General features: G+C 41.9%; 1 protein-coding gene across 17 annotated transcripts in view; it reads left to right on the top strand.

The window, feature by feature from the left end:
- The window catches only part of CAMK2D (calcium/calmodulin dependent protein kinase II delta), a 120,144-nt gene extending 106,393 nt beyond the window's left edge, over positions 1–13,751 (top strand). For 15 of the 17 annotated variants that reach the window (XM_054283839.1, XM_054283837.1, XM_054283849.1 and 12 more), the window contains 5 exons: positions 5,667–5,742; positions 6,337–6,431; positions 7,417–7,645; positions 11,141–11,189; positions 11,727–13,751. In XM_054283839.1, the coding sequence (XP_054139814.1) occupies positions 5,667–5,742; positions 6,337–6,431; positions 7,417–7,645; positions 11,141–11,147 (407 nt within the window). In that variant the 3' untranslated portion in view covers positions 11,148–11,189; positions 11,727–13,751. Of the gene's footprint in view, positions 1–5,666; positions 5,743–6,336; positions 6,432–7,416; positions 7,650–11,140; positions 11,190–11,726 lie in introns of those variants that run through there. The other 2 variants (XM_054283840.1, XM_054283845.1) reach the window with 2 other exon arrangements.
- Positions 13,752–20,187: the final 6,436 nt, after the last annotated feature.

Raw genomic sequence — 20,187 nt, forward strand, 5'->3', positions numbered from 1 at the left:
TTAATGTCTCATTCATCAAGACTTGAGACACCATTTCTGGAGACAGCAGGCAGATTCCATGAAATTGTTGGGAAGTCACGGTGCAGTGTCTTGTAAGTGCAGTGACCATGATGCAGCTTTGATCTGAGACTGCAGGTGATTTATCATTAAAAAATAATAATTTGCCAACATTTGCTATGCTGTATCAATATAAGTGTAATTTTTTTAGTGCAATGACATAAAGAGAGAGCATCTTTAAACATAATTGATTCCATACAAATAAAAATATACTATGTATGGCATGTGATAAATTGCTTAATTTGAATTGAAATAGACACATGAATTTTGTTGGATCTGTTTTGTCAGTACAGTGTGGAAAAGCTCCGGGATATTTTTTTCAGATATTTGCCTACATAGCTAAAGAATTGAAATTTTTTTAGGGCAGTTGCAGGCTTACCAGTTTTCAGATAGGTGGGAGATACCAAATAACCCTGATAAAATTCTGCAGATCATCCATCCATTTCATAATTGGATGAATCAGTGCTATTCTTTGGAATTGGCATGCTCTAGGAAAAAGATGCACATGTGAGATGACAGCTCAGATGTTTTAGTCCCTATCAAACTTTAAGGTTCAGTGTGGGCTAAGAGATAAATGCTGGCGTTCTGTATGCTGAATCTTGATAAACTTCTTAAATGAGAAGTTCCCTGGAGCATACCTTGTCATCTGATGGTCTAGGTGGTTTTATGTCGATCTGAGACCCAGTCAGTCGTTTATTTTCTTTTCAGAAATTATTTAGTTGGAATATTTGTGGCAGAAATTGCAAGAAAAGTTATCAGCAAAGAATTTTCAAATATTGGTGTCATGAGAATCATTTGTAGGAACATTGTGTGATGTTCTGCAGTCCATGCTGTAAAGCTGAATGAAATCTGGTACATCCACACAGCCAGAACTTGTTATACAACACAGGGTAAAATTTCTAGTATCTTCCTCTTTCTTTTCAGACTTTGGTTATTTCCAGAGCATACAAATAATTTGACTGGCTGTGTGCTTTCCATCTAACTGGTGTTTGTTGGGACAATGTTCAGATGGGAAGTGAGGCCAGGTTCCCCCTGCTGTGCTATTCCATTTTAGCAGACCGCTGTCATCTCAATACCAACTGTCCTGTTTTAAAACAACAGCACAGCGGGAGGATTTGTCCCCCTGGATTTAACTCTCCTCCACAGTGTAGATATCTGTGTTTGAGATGGTTGTCTAGACTGCCTTTAGCCAATGCAAATAGGTCAGATGAGTCACACTTGTCTTAAAAATCTATTTTAGGATATGATGAATTCTACCCTGAAAGTGCTGATTTCTCTCCCTTGACTTTTAGGGAGGGGAGTTGAGAGAACAAACTCACTTGTCTGTACTTATATGTGTCCAAAATGCTGTGAGATTAATCCAATCTGAGGTGTACAGAGATCCATAGAGTTAAGAGTACCCAGTTGAAAAGTTTTAAGGGTTTTTGCCTTGAGAAATAACATGTGAGCAAGTCAGAAGCAAAATCATTTTAATCATCTCCAAGTGCATGTGCAAATATGGAACAAGGTTACCTTGTTCTTCTGGAGAGGTGCTTCTCTGCTTAGGCATTGCAGTGCAGTGGAGACACAGGCAGGCATCTGAAGGGTTGATGGCAGGAGAAAGGTGTTTCAATATCTGCCTGAAGCATAAAGTGGTTTAAATTACTGTTTTCACTGGGATCACTTTTGAAAAAAATGATGGGTAATATGGTGGCCAGTGAGTTACAAGGGCTCTTCTCTTGTGTGTCAAAAACCATGAAGTTTTAGCTACAGATATTTCTGAAGGCTTCATTTTCACATACCTACAGCTCATTTTTATACTGCACATTGTCTCTGCAATCAAAATACCACAATATCTGTCATTTCTGTGTGATTCTTGTAGGTTGAGTTTATAAATATTTCTTGGGGCTACAGGAAGGGAAGAAAAGTCAGAATTCCCTGCTGGAAAATGGCAGGTTTTGCTGCTATTTTATCCTTTTTTTTCCTGTGATATTTGATTTCACTGCCTGGGGAACTGCTCCTTGTAGGTTGAAAGTATTGATAGTGTTAGATGTTTTTGCTTAAATGGTGTTTCTCCTCATTTTATGTTGTTTAAATCTTAATGTTAATGGTGGTCTTTAATTTAGAAAGATTATCCCTCACCCTGTAGCTGAGCAAGGAAAAAAGGTAGTGCAATATAGCTAGAGATTAATGACTCATTTAAAGTTAACATATGTGCTGCAGCAATGCTGAAGAAAACATTTTAGCCAGTGATTGGAAATGTTCTTGTTTGTTCTTTTTCTTATTATTTGGTCTTTTTATAGCTCTTCTTCTTAATATTTTTGTTTCAACTGCCTTTGTGTTAGTCATATGCCTACTCACTTGCCAAAGCAGGGGGTTTATTTTTTTAGCTGCTAAACCCCTATTAATTACCTTAACTCCTTCAGCCAATGGGGGAAAAGGTGTTGTAAGGAACAGGTCCATGGTCTTTTCTGCAATGTATTTACTTGACCCATATTCTGAGCAAAGAATGTCAAAGCCACCATCCTTCACACAAGCTTGCTAGATCTGCAGTCTGTTTCCTTCTGTTTTTCAGGAAAATGGCTCAGCACCTTTGACTTGTCAACAGTGTTCTTCCCTCACACCTCAGTTGTTTGAAAGACACCAGGTGTATTTTTGTTCAGTTATCCTTTGTGTACAGAGTACATATTTTATGCTGTGGAAAGCCATTGTCATATTCTAAAAAACTATAGGTGGGTCAGTCTTTCTTTACTTTTTGAACTGACTTTGACCACACTCTGTGGAAAAAGTAGCTGAACCAGTTTTACCAGAATCTCATTACAGTTGTCAGTTTTGTTTAGGAAGTTTAGTTGCTGTAGTTTTATTTAGGGAGTCCTCACTGCACATCAAATGAAAAGTATGATAACATGAAATTGCCACTGTGCATCAAACAGCATAATTGTCCTAGAATTCAATACAAGCCAAGTTTACTATTGGATAAAAAAATAAATAATGAAACAGTCAAATGCAAGTGGTGATTGTAAGTGACAGTTATCTGGCAGATGGGAACTGGCCAGATGCCTCTTCCCTAATGCCTTGTGTTGTCCTTGTATAGTTTGGAGTGTGTGTTTGGATGGAAAAAAAACCTGGAGTGATCGAAGAGCACATGTTATGTGGAGTCCATCAAACTCAGAATGAAAATTGGATAATTTTCTTACCACTCTAAGAACTGCCAATTATTTGTGTCAGATGCTGTCTGCAGTAGCAGGACACTGTTCCTACCAATACCATTTCACCTTAGTTTATGTCCAGTGCCCTCCCTATTTCGTCCTCTGCACTAGGGGAAGGTGCAGGGATTTGACTGGATGCACATGGCCACCAAGTCCCAGCTGTATTTTCCTTCTGCTGCTTTCCAGTCTCCTTCCAGTTCTCTTCTTGTTATTCTTCAGTTTTCCCGTCTTTTTTCTTTTCCTTACTCCTTCCAGGTTAAAATTCTGTTTCAATGACAACGAAGCAGTAACACTTTTGGTCTCTGTTTGTAGTCTGGCTCCCTGCATCCCCACAAATACCTACATGAGAAGGCATAAAAGCTAAAAACAATGAGGAGGAGGTTTGTGCAAAATCACAGTGGCTCCTGAGTATTTGAATTAGTCTTTGATGTCTGCTGTTATTTCACACTGCCTTGTTCTTGTACTGAGTAAGGGCTAGGAAGGAGGCAGAGAATTTTGCACAATAGGATAAATCAATTCTGGAGCTTCTCTCTCTGAATTGTGCTTCACCTCTCCCTTTGGCTCACTGCCAGTGAAACTGCATAGCAGATCACTAAATAGGAAGAAATGTAATTTTCTAGTATATGTGTAATTGTGTGTCACTGAAAGGTGAGAGTAACACAGTGGTTTTCATAGTTTCATGTAATACTTGTAATTTTGTAGAAATATTGAGGGCTGAGTTGAAAGGCAGATGATTTGGCAACATCCTCCTGTTCCTGACAAGTCTGCACTGGGAACTGTGAAGCCTTTCCGCAAGTGCTGACACCAGTGCTGGAGTTGGATGGTGATTGATTGGAGGCAGTGATAAGTGCTGTAATCTCCTTTGCTGGCTTTGCTGCCTCTGGAGCTTCCTGATGGATGTGTTTGACATCCCATGGATACGTCTGCAGCTCTCCTCAGTGTAGGTACAGGCAAACTTTGCTGGAACCCCATTAGGTACTATAAGGTGGCTTCTGTCAGAAAGCTTCATGAAAACATAGGTTCCACTGCAATTTCATTTTGGAGCTAAAACCAGGAAAACCAGCAATTTGGCAGCACAATTCAATTTCTTCCTTCTGGAGTTGATGTGGAATTACATCTTGTGTATCTCAACATCAAAGGTAGTGTGGTGAAACTCAGCAAAGGCATGACTGATATTAGTGAAAAGGGGAATATTGCCAACTGTCTTGAGCCAAGTGATGACAAATTATGTGTCCATGTGGTTTTGTGCCTCTTGTGTGTGGGAACTACAGTACCATTGCAGGCATATTAATTGCTTATATCGTTATCCACTAACATGAGCTCATGATTATGTAGCAACTGATCAGAGATTTTTACCTCATTTCCCACTGTCTGATTTAATGGTCTGTAATTTCCTTGTCTCTGATTGAGATGTGTTACTGGGTTATTTAATCAAATCCTTTAGCTCAGTTATATGTATGTGAGATGCTGCGTGCAGAACTGGTAATTTCCTCACTGCACGAGGTCTGCTTGTTCTGGATCTCTTTTTGACAGCCTTCTGTAGGACTGCCCCATTATTTCTGACTCAGCCATCCCACCACTTGGCTGGTGCTGGCAATGCCTTGCAGTGTCCACACAGTCTGCCCCATGTTGTTTAAAACAATGATGATGGAGACGTTGCTGCTCTCTTCATTAAAAGTCTTTGTTCTTTCCACAATCCTTGTGAAAAATAAGGCAGTTCATATTTGAAATGCTCTTAGCCACAGTGCTAACAGTCAAGAGCTGCTCACAAAAAGCCTTGGTAGACCTTTACATCCACTTTTTTCACCATCGCATTTTTCTTTGCTGGTTTCTTTTTGGTCCTTTTCATCAGAATGCTTTAGGTATGCACTAAGGAGAAGGTTAACACCACAGTGTCAGTTTTGAGCACAGCATTGGAAAGTAATTTCTCTGTGTGCTCCCCAGCATTTTCTTTTCAAGAAGAATGTGATCGCACTCTGCACTTTCAGTTTTAACATTCCAGGCATGTTTTTGTTAATGGTCAAATTCATGTGTGGGAGTTGCTGTTGTACAACTGTTGCTTGCAAACAGAGCTACTACAGCCAGACTGGCTGTAAAACAGTAATCAGCTTCCTGGAGTTTGAAGTCTAGAGTTGGGCTTGGTTTGTTTTGCTTTTTAAACAGCAGATCCTCCAGTGAAGGAAAGATAATTAGAAGTGTGATAGGGAAGTGGATTGATCTTGACATGTGTTTAATTTCCTTGTGGATACAGGAGTGCACTGAAGGCAAATCAGTGTAAAGCAACAACGTAACATCATGTCTTTTGGTCGTAGAAAGGAGCAGAGATGGCTGTTGTGGCAGCTGGGGGGTGACAGAATCCCTGGCAGCTGTCACCTTCCACTTTGCCTTCCCCTGTAAGATTGGGTTTGTGTCTCTCCCCAGCTCGTAAGCAGGAGATTATCAAGGTGACCGAGCAGTTGATTGAAGCCATCAACAACGGGGACTTCGAAGCTTACACGTAAGCTCCTCCTTTGGAGGGAGTGAGGACAGCTGGGGTATTTGACACTGTCTGTGTAAATATGCACATTTATGTGTGAGTGCCTGTGCTTGGAGTTAGGTACTGTTGAAATGCCTTCCTAGATGCCCCCATGAAACATAAGATATGTGCATGGCTGCTTTTCCCTGGCTTCATACATCACCGGTTTCAGAAGAGCTGCTAGTATAACTCCAGTGTAGTTAGAAGAAAATATTTAAATCTGGCTTACATCATGATGTGAGGTGTAAAAAATATCCCTTACATTGCACAGCCACGGTTTTCATTGTCACAAGTAATAATTCCTACTTGTAATAACATTGACTTGTGGGTCTTTTTTTGGTCAAAACATGATTTATGTGAAATGTGGTCCACTCCAAGTAAGCTGCCAAATTTACTAATTGAGCTGAAACCAGAACTCCATGCCTGCTCCTGATGTTAAGTTCTGTTCTTTTCCAATGTGATGGCATGAGTAGGTGAAATGTTTGATAGGCATGAAAGAAACAGTTAAAAATTATCTCTCCAAAGCAGTGATCCCTAACCACGTGTGCTCATTGCAGAATTTCCTCTTTTCCATAGAAAAATCTGTGATCCTGGCCTTACATCTTTTGAACCTGAAGCTTTGGGTAATCTGGTAGAAGGGATGGACTTCCACCGGTTTTACTTCGAAAATGGTAAATATTCCATTTTCATCTCCGAATCTTCATCTGTTCCTTGTGACTGTGTGTCTCTCATCTAATGAGCTTTTTGGTCTGGGAGTTAGTTAATTGGCTTGGGCAGGGGAAGGGAGTATTATTTTTTTTCAGAGTTCTGCTATAGGTGTTTTTCAGTCTGCTTCTGCTCCACTCATTCACACATCACAGGGCACCTCAGAGGGCAGAGGAGAATTTCAGGTATTTGGAACTAAAAAGTCAAAATTAAGAATGGGTTAAGAGTTTAATTATTTTAACTGAAAATATTGGGTACAAATGTCATTAGACGCAATAGGGAAACTGAAATGTTGGGAAACTCCGGGTGGTGCCCTCCACTTTATATAATCCATATATGTGCATGTGTTTGCAGGGGTCTTAGGATGAGGGAAGAGACGAGAATGTTGACTCCACATTTCAGAAGGCTTGATTTATTATTTTATGATATATATTTTATTAAAACTATACTAAAGGAATAAAAGAAAGGATTTCATCAGAAGGCAAGCTAAGAATAGAAAACGAATGATAACAAATGCTTGTAACTGACCAAGTCAGTCTGAACAGCTGGACTGTGATTGGCCATTCATTAGAAACAACCACATGAGATCAATCACAGATCCACCTGTTGCATTCCACAGCAGCAGATAATCAATGTTTACATTTTGTTCCTGAGGCTTCTCAGCTTCTCAGGAGAAAAAGTCCTAAGGAAAGGATTTTTCATAAAATGTGTCTGTGACATGCATGGATTAAACATATTTGCTCATTAAGTAGCGTATAGTAAGTGACTGTGCTCATTCTACAAAATATTTTAGTTGTAGGCATGATTATCATAAAACCCTAGCTATGATTTTGTATCTGCTAAGCCTGAGATGTTTGCATGTAAAACAGGTTGGCATGAGTTCTTTGGCTTACCCAGAGCAAATGTGGTTTCTCCTGTGTGTACATGTGTGTGTGTGTGTGTGTGTGGTAGCTCTGTCCAAAAGCAACAAGCCGATCCACACGATCATCCTGAACCCTCACGTGCACCTGGTGGGCGAGGACGCGGCATGCATCGCCTACATCCGCCTGACGCAGTACATGGACGGCAGCGGCATGCCCAAGACCATGCAGTCCGAGGAGACGCGCGTCTGGCACCGGCGCGACGGCAAGTGGCAGAACGTGCACTTCCACCGCTCGGGCTCGCCCACTGTGCCCATCAAGTAAGGAACTGCCCCAGCACCAGCTCACTCCTCCTAGGCACACCACGTAGTCCAATAGCTGCTTTGGGCCTTAAAAACCGCGAGCCGTCCTCTGGTAGTGTCATTTTTTGTGGTTGTTCATTATGTGTTATACCCATTGCTGTGTGTAGTGTTGGTGACAAGATTTCTAAATAATAATGCGCTTATTTGGTTGTTGTTTTCTACTCTGATGCCCACCGATCCAACTCGGTCCCTGATCTGACAGCTTGAAGATCAGGAAAGTGTTTTAAGCTAGAGAAAACTTGATAGAAGTCACTCAAAACAGGATTAGAAAACCTAGAATGCAATTGCTGGAAAACCTGGGAAAACAAAAAGCAGTAGGATATATGGAGCTGTCAGAACCAGAAAGTTTCAAGTAAAATGCATCACTATTAGGAAAAACTGAAGTTTGACTAATATTTAGAGTGATTTCCAGCCACCTCTACTTTCCCAGGCCTAGGTATGTTCACTGCAAGTTGGGTTTTAGCCAATTTACACATTTACCTTGTAAATTGAGCCAACTCAGTCCCTCTCACGTTCTTATCTCTTTCCCCACACTCTCTCTGCCTAACTGCTGAGTATTCCTTTTTGGGCAGTTCTGACATCCCCATGGGACAGCCTCTTATCTCTCCCATCAGCATTTCTCTCTGCTGTTCATCCAGGCCCTGCCACACCCTCAGAGTCAGGCAGTGACCAAGTTCTTTGAGCCACATTGTCACCAGGGTTAATGACAGCACACTCGAGGTTGCAATAACAAAATAAAGAGTCACAGCTTGCTCAGGAGGTTCTGCTCAGGCCATTGGCTTCTCTGCTTCTTCAGCAGCCTCTGCAAATGAGCCCAAACCTCAATGACTGATGGTTTCCCAAATAGGCAGCCTGGTCCAGGCCTGGCATTGCTCAGTTGTGAGTCCTCTGTGTAGGATACAATTCCATTTGCGTCAGGTGTCTTAATGTGGAGAGTGGCTGAATTTCCTGGCATGGATGGTAAGGGCTTAGATTTCATCTTTTGAACCATCATGTCTCATATTTTACTCCTTGCAACACTGTTCTCCTATATGAAATAATACTTGATGAAGTAAGAAATAAGGTAGAATGAAGTGTTAAACTTCCATGGTGATGATTTTGTATTATTTTCTTATTTAGGAAAAAAGAAATTTTATTACTTAGTGATAATTTTTTATTTCAAAATATGAAGCCAATGGGAATAGGAGCCAAATGTTTGTTTCTACATTCCAACTGCACTGCCAGTGTTTCAACAGATAGTATTCAAAGAGCAGTTACTGTTCCTTGAAATGCAGTTTTAGGTAAATCTTTGAGGTCTTCAAAAGGAGTTTGTCAAGGGATCTGAGCTGGGTGTGTGTAGAACCAGAAAGCCCAAGTGAAGCAGGTTCACCTGGCACACTGCACCCTTGAACAGTCAGTTTTTACAGGACAGAGACATGAAATGGACTAGAGAATCATTTAATCTTTTCCTCTGATTTTTTTTTCCCACCTTTGTCTTTTTTGGGAGGTACTATAGGATGTCCTTTGCATCTGCTTGTGCTCCCTAATAAAGATCTGGATTTCTGTGACTGCCAAGGGTGGAAGGAGAAGAAAAATCACCATAGAGTAATTTTTTTGCAGTTGCAGAGTGGTTTCTGTATCGGTGAATCTTTTGGGCCAATGAGGTCAGGCAGACGAGATTGCAGGATTGCAAGGGGTGTCCAAGCTTAAGGGGTCACAGAGGAGCCTTAGAGCCAGACTGAGGCTTAAGGAGAGATTCCCTGAGTTAGCAGCATAGCCCTACGTATGTAGCATTGGCAACTATATCACATAAATCCCATAACCAGCTCTCATCTTGAATTCAGGGGAGGCTTTTGGACTTGCTCCTACCACTGTTCCAAAATAGCGTTGGTCTGATGGTTCAGAGCCTTGCTTTCCAGTGTAAAATTTGGTGATCTTCAGGGTATCCTTGGTTCTTCTATGCCATGGTTGTTCTCCTGCGCTAGTTAGGTATGCAGACATGAACTGGTTTGTAGGAAGGCTGATCAGATCACTGCCACCTTCTACTTCTGTAGGGTAAACAGCCAGCCCTACCTCAGATGGCTTTGTCTGATAGGATCTCCATTTTCCTATTACTTTATCTCCTTACTTTTTTTGTTGGAGGTTTGCCTTTCCATTAGCTTGGCTTCTTCTGAAATGCTCTGTCCAGTTGTAGTCAGGGCTTTATTTAATTCCCCAATATCTTCTCCTTGCTCTGTTCTTGCATGATTTTTGGACTTTTGTCATCTGCAGCGCATCTCAGACAGCCACCTATTTACCCTCAACTCTCATTTCCAGCCAGTGAGTACACAGAAATTTCTACAGAGCTTTGCACTTCCTATTATTCCATGTAATATTTTTGGATTACCCAGCCCTCAAGGTTATTTGGTTCTCCTTGCACAATGCTCCTGTTTTCTTTTCTTTTTATAGTGCCTTCCACCTAAGTGTCAGTATGCTATATGAGATCAGTCCTACTGCTTGTGCTCAGCACTAGGGAGTCTGCTCTAGGCTGATAACTCCCCTTTCAGCACAAACATTGCCATTCTTTCTTTATTCCCCATCTTCTAAAGTCTGATTGGGAGATTCCCATGTAGCATTTAGCTAGACCCATCTTCTTCTATAACTCATCCTGAACATTTTTACACTGTCTCATATTTCACCTTTGCTTTTCCCAGTCAGAGCAGCAATAACTCCATTCTGGAAAACTAAAGGAACTTAATTAACTTATTGTTCTAGTTCCTTTATTTGAAATGTATACAGTCTACAGCTACTTATTTAATTATTACCAACACACAGTAGTTAATAATGGCAGTTCCATAATAAAAAAGTATTTTACACATCGTGTCTGAAGATGAATTGCAAATCTAATAAAGTTGCAAAAACAGTTATAGCTGTGATCTGCTAGACACAGTATCCCAGATGGTGTTAAACCAGTTGCTGCAAGCACAGTAGCTTCCTTGTTTTCAGGAAGGAGTGTGTATAAGTCTAAGGATAGAACTGAGCTCTTTGGTAGCTATAGGTACAGGGAAAGGTTACCTTGTGGCAGAGAACTTACTTGAAAAAGGATATGAGCACAAGTATGTGTTTAGTTTATAAACAAATTTTATTCATGGTTTTGCTGTGAGTGAGATGGGGCAAACTTGGGTTTCTGTCTGGTCCATGGTTTCTCTCTGAGTGATAGGAGTGAGGGTAGGAAATTGTTCTCTGTATCCATGTTCTTAGGGACCTGTGCTAATGTGTTTCTGCAGAGCTGTCTGCTTGTCCTCGGAGACTGCACCTGCCCAATATGGGCAGTCAAAGGGCTGCTGGGCCTAAAAGTGACTCCCTAACCTAACTTCAGCCTCAGTGAGGCTTATGTTCCCTCCCTGATCACTGCTCACACCTTCTTATACTTTGATAAGCGCAGTGCCAGAGAGCAGGAATGCAGAGTAAAGAGTTTGTTCTGTGTTTGTGCAGTGCCTAGCGCAGAGGGATCCCAGCACGGCTCCAGCCCCTAGATGCTACGGTAATACAAATTATGCTGCAACCTCAGTTAGCTCCATACTTGCTTCCAGCTCCTTTCCCTTCCTTCTCTCTCTGCATTTGGTCCTGGCATATCTTGCATGTGAGAGACACCTGATTCTTCCTTGGCACTTGGTCCAATCTTTGTACAAGAGCCTCAGTCCATGGCAGTGCCTGCGATGTCCATGCTGAGGAAGTGAAGTTACAGCCAGAGATTCATGGCTGAATTCTACCCTTCCTTCCTTAAGGAATCCCTTAAGACACTTTGGCTTCCTGCCTCAGTTTTCTTTTTTATTTTCACAGCCTCTCTGGCATCTTGTAAAGATGGAAAATGTCTGTTAAGTGGTTTGATAAATAAAGGAATGCTTTGCCTGAGTGGAGGTTTTTTCCCTTGTTTTTCCCCCAGTATCATGTTTAGTGATCTCAACAAGATGTTTTTTTTTTCAGTAGCATTGGCTAACACTTGAGCATGTGTTGTTATCTGGTGGTGATGTTACCTCAGTAATGGAAATCTGTTTGTTTTTTTTCTCCTTCCTCCTAGCTAAAAATATCAGCGGTGCCGCTCTTGCATTTTCTGTACCCAACGCACCTGGTTGATTACCATCTTGGCCATCCCGTTCTCTTCATGCATGTTTCTGAGTGCATGAAGTTGTGAAGGTTCTTCATGTAACACATTTGTGGTGCACCACGTTGCTGTATATTCCATCTGTACACTGTTAACATTTCATGAAGGTGATGTTCCATGCAAATAGAGAATAACAAGGCGTAAAAGACAAAAAAGAGATATTGGATGGACAGCAGTAGACACACAATACATTTGTCACTTGCTCCATTTATGCCAAGACATAAATTTTGACAGACAACTTTAAAATCTAACGTGTTTATTAAAAAAAAAAAGGAAAAAAAAAGAAAAAGTATATTTTACCGTCTTTTTTTAGGAACTGGTTTTTGACTCCTCCTTTTCTCCTGAGTCCCAGGATTTTGCTTTGGTTCTGGCAGGAATGGTTAGGATTTCCGCTGGCAGCTCCATTACTGTAAAACAGATTTTTATCCTAGATGGACAAAATCACTGATAAATGGGGAAGTGTTAATATCTTGGCTTTGGACCAGCTGCAGCCTTTGTAGTTTATTAGTCTTTGTAAACTGGAAAAATCTCTTCATTTGCTGGCCTGGCCACTCCAGAATTAACTGTCAGTGTTCTGGGGAGTCAGCAACTTCCGTTTTTCTTTTGAGTCCTTTTCGCTTTCTTATTTTGCTTAACTGAATGGTTCTGTTGGATAATTAAGCAAAATTAAAAATTGTAAGGAACTAAGTGATAATTGAGAGACAGTTTTTGAGGATTAAAATGGAAGGAAAGAGAAAGATTTTTATCGCTTTTAGGATGTACTGTAAATTTTTTAAGGAGGCTTTAAAAGATATAATATGTGGGTTAATGTATAGACCAGTTGTGTGGATAATATACTCAAGAAATATTAGGCCTTAAAGCTAAGTATGAAGAGTTTACTTACATTACACTGCTGCTGTTGCTTCCCTGGAAATGAATTACGGAGACATCGGTTTTCCGTGGAACCCTCACACTTTACCACAGGTTTGTGTCCCCCCCCTCTTGCCCTCAGTCCACTCGTGGTTTCTCAAGCCCCCCTGGCAGCGCTCCGTGTCGAGGCCAGCGATCCTGACAGGCTTGTCCCGGCTCCAGGCCGAGGGCAGAATGCTGTGCTGGCAGCACAGAATGCAAACTTTGCAACAGGGACTGGTTCTCCTTGCCTCACGTTGCTGTAAAAACACACCCTGGCAAGAATTTCAGTTTCTTCCCTTCCACTGTTGCAGGAAAGGCCAGGCTGGGCTGCTCCTGTTCTCCCCGTGGTTCTGTTGGCAGCAGACTCCTGCTCCCCGCAGCGCTGTATACAGTGCATGGTGTCTGAGTCAGTGTCCTTTTTAGCCGTCCAAAATTTACAACTCGGCAGCCAGAACTTTTTAAAATGGGAAAGCTTCCTAATTTGTATCATTTCACCTTTCTGTGTTGATTACTAATCAGAAGCAGTTCTTAAACATGTTGATGTTGTTACTAGTGGATGTATGGTAGATGGACTTAAGCTTCTCTGATAATTACTACATGATTTTAAACAATATATATTTAAAGTAAGCATCTACAATAAATGTGTTGAGCCATATTAACCTGCCAATGGGATCTGTGAAAAAAGTAATGGCCTCATTTTTTCTCATTAATTTCTTTTTTTTTCTTTTTCTTCTTTTTTTTTTTTTTTTTTTTTTTTGTGAAGCGGCTATAAGTGGCATAACTGTATTTAAAATTAACAAATTAGGTGTAGGGTGTTTTTTTTATACTTCTAACATAGCATGTGGTGTTGATGTATTACTGTAGACCAAGTTTGTCTTCCACACCAAGACGTGAGGAACTTGTGATTTGTTCTCTCCACCACAACTGAATTATACACTTCTGTCATTTTGGAACACTGCAGTTTACCATGGGACACAGTGTACATATTTCTTGCCATAATGGTAAATGATTGATATATTTAAGAATTAATAAATTTGTGATTTCTGCTGACATTGTGCTTGTCTTTTAATTTCCCAATTAATTGTGATCTTTGCAGCGGAAAATATGTAGTGTCTGTTTGAATTAAGATGCCAGAGGCACAGATGCACTTTCTTAGGAGATGAATTTTTGGTTTGAAAATACAAGCGTTTGCTGTTGTGGTTTTTCCTTTGGTTGGTTCCTAAGTGCCTTTCCTGGGGCTGACGGCACGCTGCTCATGCTCTGCTTTGTTGGTGGACTGTGCACATACCTTGTGCTCGTAGGGCCATATTTAGAAATGTTTTAGGTAGTTCCAACACTTCTGTTGCTGCCTTGCTGTATTTCATATATATGCTCAGCCTGTAACACAAGACTTTATAAGGTAAGTTATTGTATGCTATATAATGCCATAAATATATGTAGGAATATAAAAACATACATGTAGAAATATAAAATACACTTATGTCTATAAATAATTAGGATTTAAAATAACGCACCAGTTTAAAAGCTTACATATATGTCTGTAGTGATTTCAGGCTGTCTTAAACCATGCTGAGCCACAACTGAGGACAGTCTTTTATACCAGCAGAAAAAAGAAGGACGAAGGAGAGGAAACAACTTGCAGCTTTCCTGGGTCAGGGAGTGCAGAGCTGGACCGGGGCCAAGGCAGCGTAGCTGGAGCAGTGGCATTGGCGTGGCAGGTAGCCAGAGCCTGTCCTGGGTTGGTCACAATTCCAGTGCTTCTTCTTCTTGGGTGGCATTTTGTAAACAAAAAAGGTAGTCAGGAGAGTGCTCAGGGGATTGGAATTTTTCACTAAACCCCAGAAGGAGCAAAAGCAGTTTAGTCTAATGGGAGGTCTCACATTTTGTCATATCACTTTTACTTACTTTTTTTGCTCATTTTTTTCCAGTGAATGCTATTCCATAAATCAGTTTGATTTCCATTTTAACCATGCTCCTGCATAAAGCTGTTTGACAGCAGTGGAATTGCTACTGATTTCAGGTATGCAGAGAAGAGAGATCAGTGGATAAAACCAAATGTTCAGCAGGGGGCTGGAAGAACACATTTCTTCCATATCAGATTGAACATTTGGGAGAGCACCAGGGTTTGGGGGCTGGTTGGGGGTTTTTTAATGGTTGTTCTTTTACAGCACAAATATTTTAATCTGCTGCCTCCTGGTGGCTTTGTAATACTGTTTTCTATTTAGGAGTGTTTGAGAAGAGGCTATTTGTTCTGAGCAAAAGAGAGCCCAGTGCTTTCATTTATTCAATTTTTAATATAAGTAAGGAACACAATATTTCAGGGCCTGAAAATTACCATTTCCTGGGTCTTGAATATACCTGTACATACACCTGAGGTAATCAGATTGATTCTGTTTTCTAAAAATGGCTCCCAGGACACATTGAAGAAAAGTACCATCTCTTAGGGCTGTATATTAAATCCAGAGTTCATTGTGTCTAGATTAACTTCACTGTTTCTTCAGTGAGTTATTAATCCATAGTAATTTATCATCTCCTTGGGCTATTCTCTCAGAAAACAGAATTGCTTCATGCTTCTCAAGGCTTTCCTTTCTTCTTAAATTTGTGCAGTCATACTTTATACATAACCCATCATAAAAAAACACCATTAGTCAAAAAATTAACTGTAGTAATTGAGGAATTGATCCAAATTGCTTCAGGAGTTTCAACTTCTTCGTTCCTTACAGATTATTGGTAAAAGAGAGGAGTGGGTGGACTGGAGTTCAGTGCTGCGAGGTGCAGCTGCTAAAGCTGGTGTTCTTGCCGGGAGAGCCCTGGGCTGACACCCCTGTACAGAGTACAGGGAGGTTGGCTCCTCACAAAAGGGGACACTTAGTAGTTCTGCAGCCCATCCAGGCCTCACAGGAAGGGAAGGCTTCTCTCTCTTCCCCTCCCTCTCTAGCAGAGATCCCTGTGGCTGAGCAGGACAGGTTGTAGGATCTGCTTCCAAGGCAGCATGCATGTGGAAGGAGGCAGGAATTCTGTGTGCTCACATGCTGCAGAACAGCAGTGCCAGGGCTGCCTGTTCTAACATATGCTTGTCCAGACCCAGCCCAGGCCAAAGGCACTGCAAACAGTAAGTTTGGAGAAGAGGAGAACATTCAATCAGAGGGTGGGGCAAGAAAATCAGTGCAAAAAAAAGACAAGCTGATAGAAAACAGGATTTCCAAGGCAAAGAGATAGAAGAGCGCCATTTCTGTGTTACAGAAATGTCACGTTCTTTCTTCAAAGCGGTTTCCAGAACCCAGCTGTTGGGCTGGACCATCTTAGGAACTAATTGGGAATTAGGCCCATATAACCTTTTTCATCACAGTGACCTCTGAGTAGTTAACGAAGTTAAATGGCTAAATGTGGCAAGTAGTTGAGACAGGGCTGCTTCCTTAAAATAGCAAGGGCTGAGTGTGCGTAGCCGCCCTCTGAAAAGTTGTGTTAAATTGCAGCACAGCATTTATCAGGAATCTGACACACCTTACTGCAGCCAAGGGCCTTGTTCTTACATCTGCTATCCTCTGAAGTCAGCCTGTAATGGAAAGGTGATGTTTCATGTCAGGCCAGGACTGACAGCAGTGTCTGTCTCTCACCAAGTCCCCTGCTCACTCTCAGGTAATTCCCAGGAGCCAGCAAGCTGGTACAGGGGAGCGAGGAGTATTAGTTCATTATTCACAGCCACTGTGTTGGGAGAGAGCCCATGGCAAACAGAATGGCCCTGGGGAAGTAGAGACTGCTCCACTCCTTTTCCCACCCTGCTGAGGCATCCAGGGCTGGCTCTCAGAGAGGGCAGCTGCCCAGGGTGGTGACACTCACAGGACATTGAGTTACACTAAGGGACCCTGCTAGCAATAGCCAGCCTGAGAGCAAGGGTAAGAGTCTGCCTTGGGGAGCCTTACAGCTCATTAGATAAAGGAATTGCTGAACATTGGTACCTAAACACAAGTCAAACCCTTAGTGGAGATGTAGAAGAGAGTGCTTCCAAGCACCCACCTCTGTCATGTCAGAGCAAGACGTGAACTGAACTAAACATCATTCAGAGCTTTCGTTGTGTCCTGCACACGAAGGAGAGGTAAGTACTGATTCAGAAGCAAGAGTTCAGTTTAAGGTACCTGGGTAGGTTCCTCAGACAAAACGGGCACCTAAACATCTACTCCCTAAATAAAAGTGGTGATTTCTGGGGCTTTTTTCTGAACAAAACTTTTTAGACAGTAAAGCACAAAAGTGGGGTCATGCCAAAATTTGCCTGCTTTGTTCATTGTAGCAAATAGAGTTATGGAAATCTTCATGGATGAATGAAGTTTCTCAAGTGGATACCTCAATTCCAAGCAAGTCTTTATAAAGAAAAAATCACAAACACAATGAGTAAGTATGTTTGAAAAGTCTTGTTCATATCCCACTATGTTATCAAAATTCTAAATCACGAAGCCACTGGATCACCCAACCAAGACAGAGACAATCAAAAGTTGTAAAGGTGCACATTTCTTTTTCCAGTGGTTCAAATCAATCCTCCACCAACACAGGAAGACTTATGGAGTTTACCCTTATGGACATTTGCGCTGTCATATGGGTATTTTTTGATTGAAAGTAGGTACTTTTAAGTAATATAATTTAGTAAATGGGAAAGATGATTTAATAAAGGAATTTGGAAATTGGTTGGAAAGGAGATTAGTGATAGATAATATATGTTGTAGGTGAGTAATTGACAGCTTTGTGTTCTTCTCTTGTGGCAGACTCCATGTGAAACCCCCACAGTCCATAAATCACAAAGTAACAGAATGTTTGGGGTTGGAAGGGACTTCTGTGGATCCTGTAGTCCAGCCCCCTGTTAAGAACAGGTTCATCCTGAGCAGGTTTCACAGGGTGATGTCCAGGCAGAGTTGAACATCTCCAGAGGAGACTCCACAGACTGTCTAAACAACTCCTGCCAGTGCTCTTTCCTTCTCTGAGTCCCCTCCCAGCAGGTCAGGCCCTCACTTGCGTGGGTGCATGGAGTTGTTCTTCCTGAGCTGTCAGACCCCACACTTGCTTTAGGTGGGCTTCTCTGAGTTCTTCTCCAGCCTGTCCAGGTCTGGCTGAATGGCAGAACAGCCTGCTGGCCTGTCCTGCCCTTTTGGAGGATTGGGATGACATTGGCTTTCCTCCATTCCTCCTCTTCTCTATGACCTTTCAAAGACACACCTAATCAAAGATAAATCTAATCACACTGAAAAGTTATTCTAAAAAGGATTTTGCATACACTAGGGCACCTTTACACACAGTAAGAGATTGGTAGCATGGCCAGCCTTTTGTTTGTAGACTTTGTTTCTGATCCTCTGGTTGGCCTTGGACTGCCTGGAGGATATGGGGTAAAGTTGTGCACTTGTGACTGATATGGCAATTCCCATTTCCAGCCTTTGTTGCTATTCTTTGTGCAGGTAATGCTCACATCATCTCTCTAAACCCTGCAGAACCAGTGGTTTCCAGGGTTCTTTGACAATGAACAAAATTATCTTCTCTTAAAGATTTAAACACTCTCCATGTAAGTATTTTGAAGAACCTGGGAATATGAACTACTTGCCAGCATCTGAGAGGGTGTTGGCACATCATTGTGAGGTCTGGTTTTGGAGGCACCATTTCATTCTCCTGTTGGGATCTAAGCACTTTAAATAGTTACATTCTCTGTGATGAAGCCAGATAAGCGCAGCAGCAGTAGGCTGATTTTAGGGCCTGGATTTAGATCCACTGATAGGGATCTGGGAGATGTGAGTAGGAGGTTTTGGTCTTTTGCATTCAGGCCAGGAATCTGAGCATGCGTTCCTTGTGTAAGGTCAGTGCCATAACTACTGAGTGAATACCTGAGACAGTTCTCGTCCATTTTTTCACTGAAAAATAAGTAGGGAAGGATCTATTTTTTGTTTGGGTGCAGTTTTTAAGAAATGGTCAAAATCTGCCTGACAACAGCAGGAAGGATCCCTTTCCCTGTGCATACATCAAGCAAAGGTGCCCCAAAGGTTTAAAAATGTCAAGCACTAATTAACACAAAGCTGAGAGCAAAAAACACTCCAAGTCTCTTTTCTTAAACAAATGGATGTGTTTGAGGATTTCAATATGTGAACAGATAGAAAAACTGAGGCTTAAAAGGTCCTGGGGGTTTTGCTGATCCCTGCTTTGCAGTGGGTTTCCAGTGCTAGGACCCTGAATTGCACTGGGTGTTCATTCTCTGCCCTGTAGTTGAATGGGGATCTCAGTATTTGTGTCTCACCACGTTCACACCTTTCTATAAACAGCTTCCCAGTTAAGCCCAGCTTTTCACACATGACAAGGCAGAACTACTTTGCATCCCACGAGTCTTACACTGCCTGCCAAGAGGATGTAAGGGGGATACTTGGGAGAGTGGAAGAGCCAGAGGATAAGGACTCCAGTTTTCATTAAGAGGTCTCAGCAGCTCACGCTACTCCTCTCTGAGGAGGAGTAGCTGGCACAAAGATCCAAACATTTTTGTGGCAAGAGGAGACAGCAGGTGGAGGCTTCTCCTCTGTAAGATCCTTTCACTGCTCTGCCAAAATGCCCCTGTGCTGCTCCATGTCCCTCTGTCTGGATGTTTGCCTCTTGCCTTTCATGCTGCTCCTGCCCTACCTTCCTTCTCTTCCCAACCTTCTCATCTTCCTCCCACATGAAACCCCATTTATCTCATTGACAGCAACGTGTGCCACTCCTTGGAATGAATCATTTACTTGTATGTCTGAAATTCTACTCCCCCATCTTCTTTTTTTTTTCCATTTCTCTTTTGTGTATCACTCTTTCATGTGAGACCCGTTCCCAGGATGCAGCAGCAGCTGGAACAATAGGCAGTGTTCCTGCGAGCAGCGTTGCTGTGCCGTGGTGTTTGACTGGGAGCCTTTTAAAAGCATTAGCTAATTACTCCTCTCGGTGTCACTGCCTCCCTGCTTTCAGCCTAAGATCCTGGCAGTGTGTCATTTGCCCAAGGCCACAAAGTTATTGGATGGCAGGGGTTTCTAGGTCCAAGGGTGAGTTTCCTTCCCTCAATGACAGTGATTGCAGGCTGCCTGTGAAGGATTTATGGCCAGAATATAAGGAGAGCTCAGGGAGTCTTGAGCTTGCTAGCAGCCCAGCATTAGCCCCAGGGGAGCTCCCTATGAAAAGCCAGGTTCACATCTGTCCTGGCAGCTGGAACTCTGCAGCACTTCTCAAATCTCTAAAAGGCACATCACACTGTTATGAGGGCAATACTCCAATTGAGGGCAGCAGCCACAGACTGCTGTCCTCACAGAGCAGGAATATCCTGGGAGTACTGAATGTCACACAGTTAATTATATTAGCTAAACCTAGCTTCCTGCATCTGTCAGCACCTCAAAGGTAAGACAGCTGTAAAATATTAGCACTGTATTGTCTTTGTACATCCAGAAAAAAGGCAAAGAGGAAAAAAAAACATCAGAAATCCTTCCCAGGAAAAAACCCA

The sequence above is a fragment of the Melozone crissalis genome, unplaced genomic scaffold (assembly GCF_028551555.1).
Source record: "Melozone crissalis strain CALT ecotype California unplaced genomic scaffold, PUWL_Pcris_2 ptg000039l_1, whole genome shotgun sequence".
NCBI lineage: Eukaryota > Metazoa > Chordata > Aves > Passeriformes > Passerellidae > Melozone > Melozone crissalis.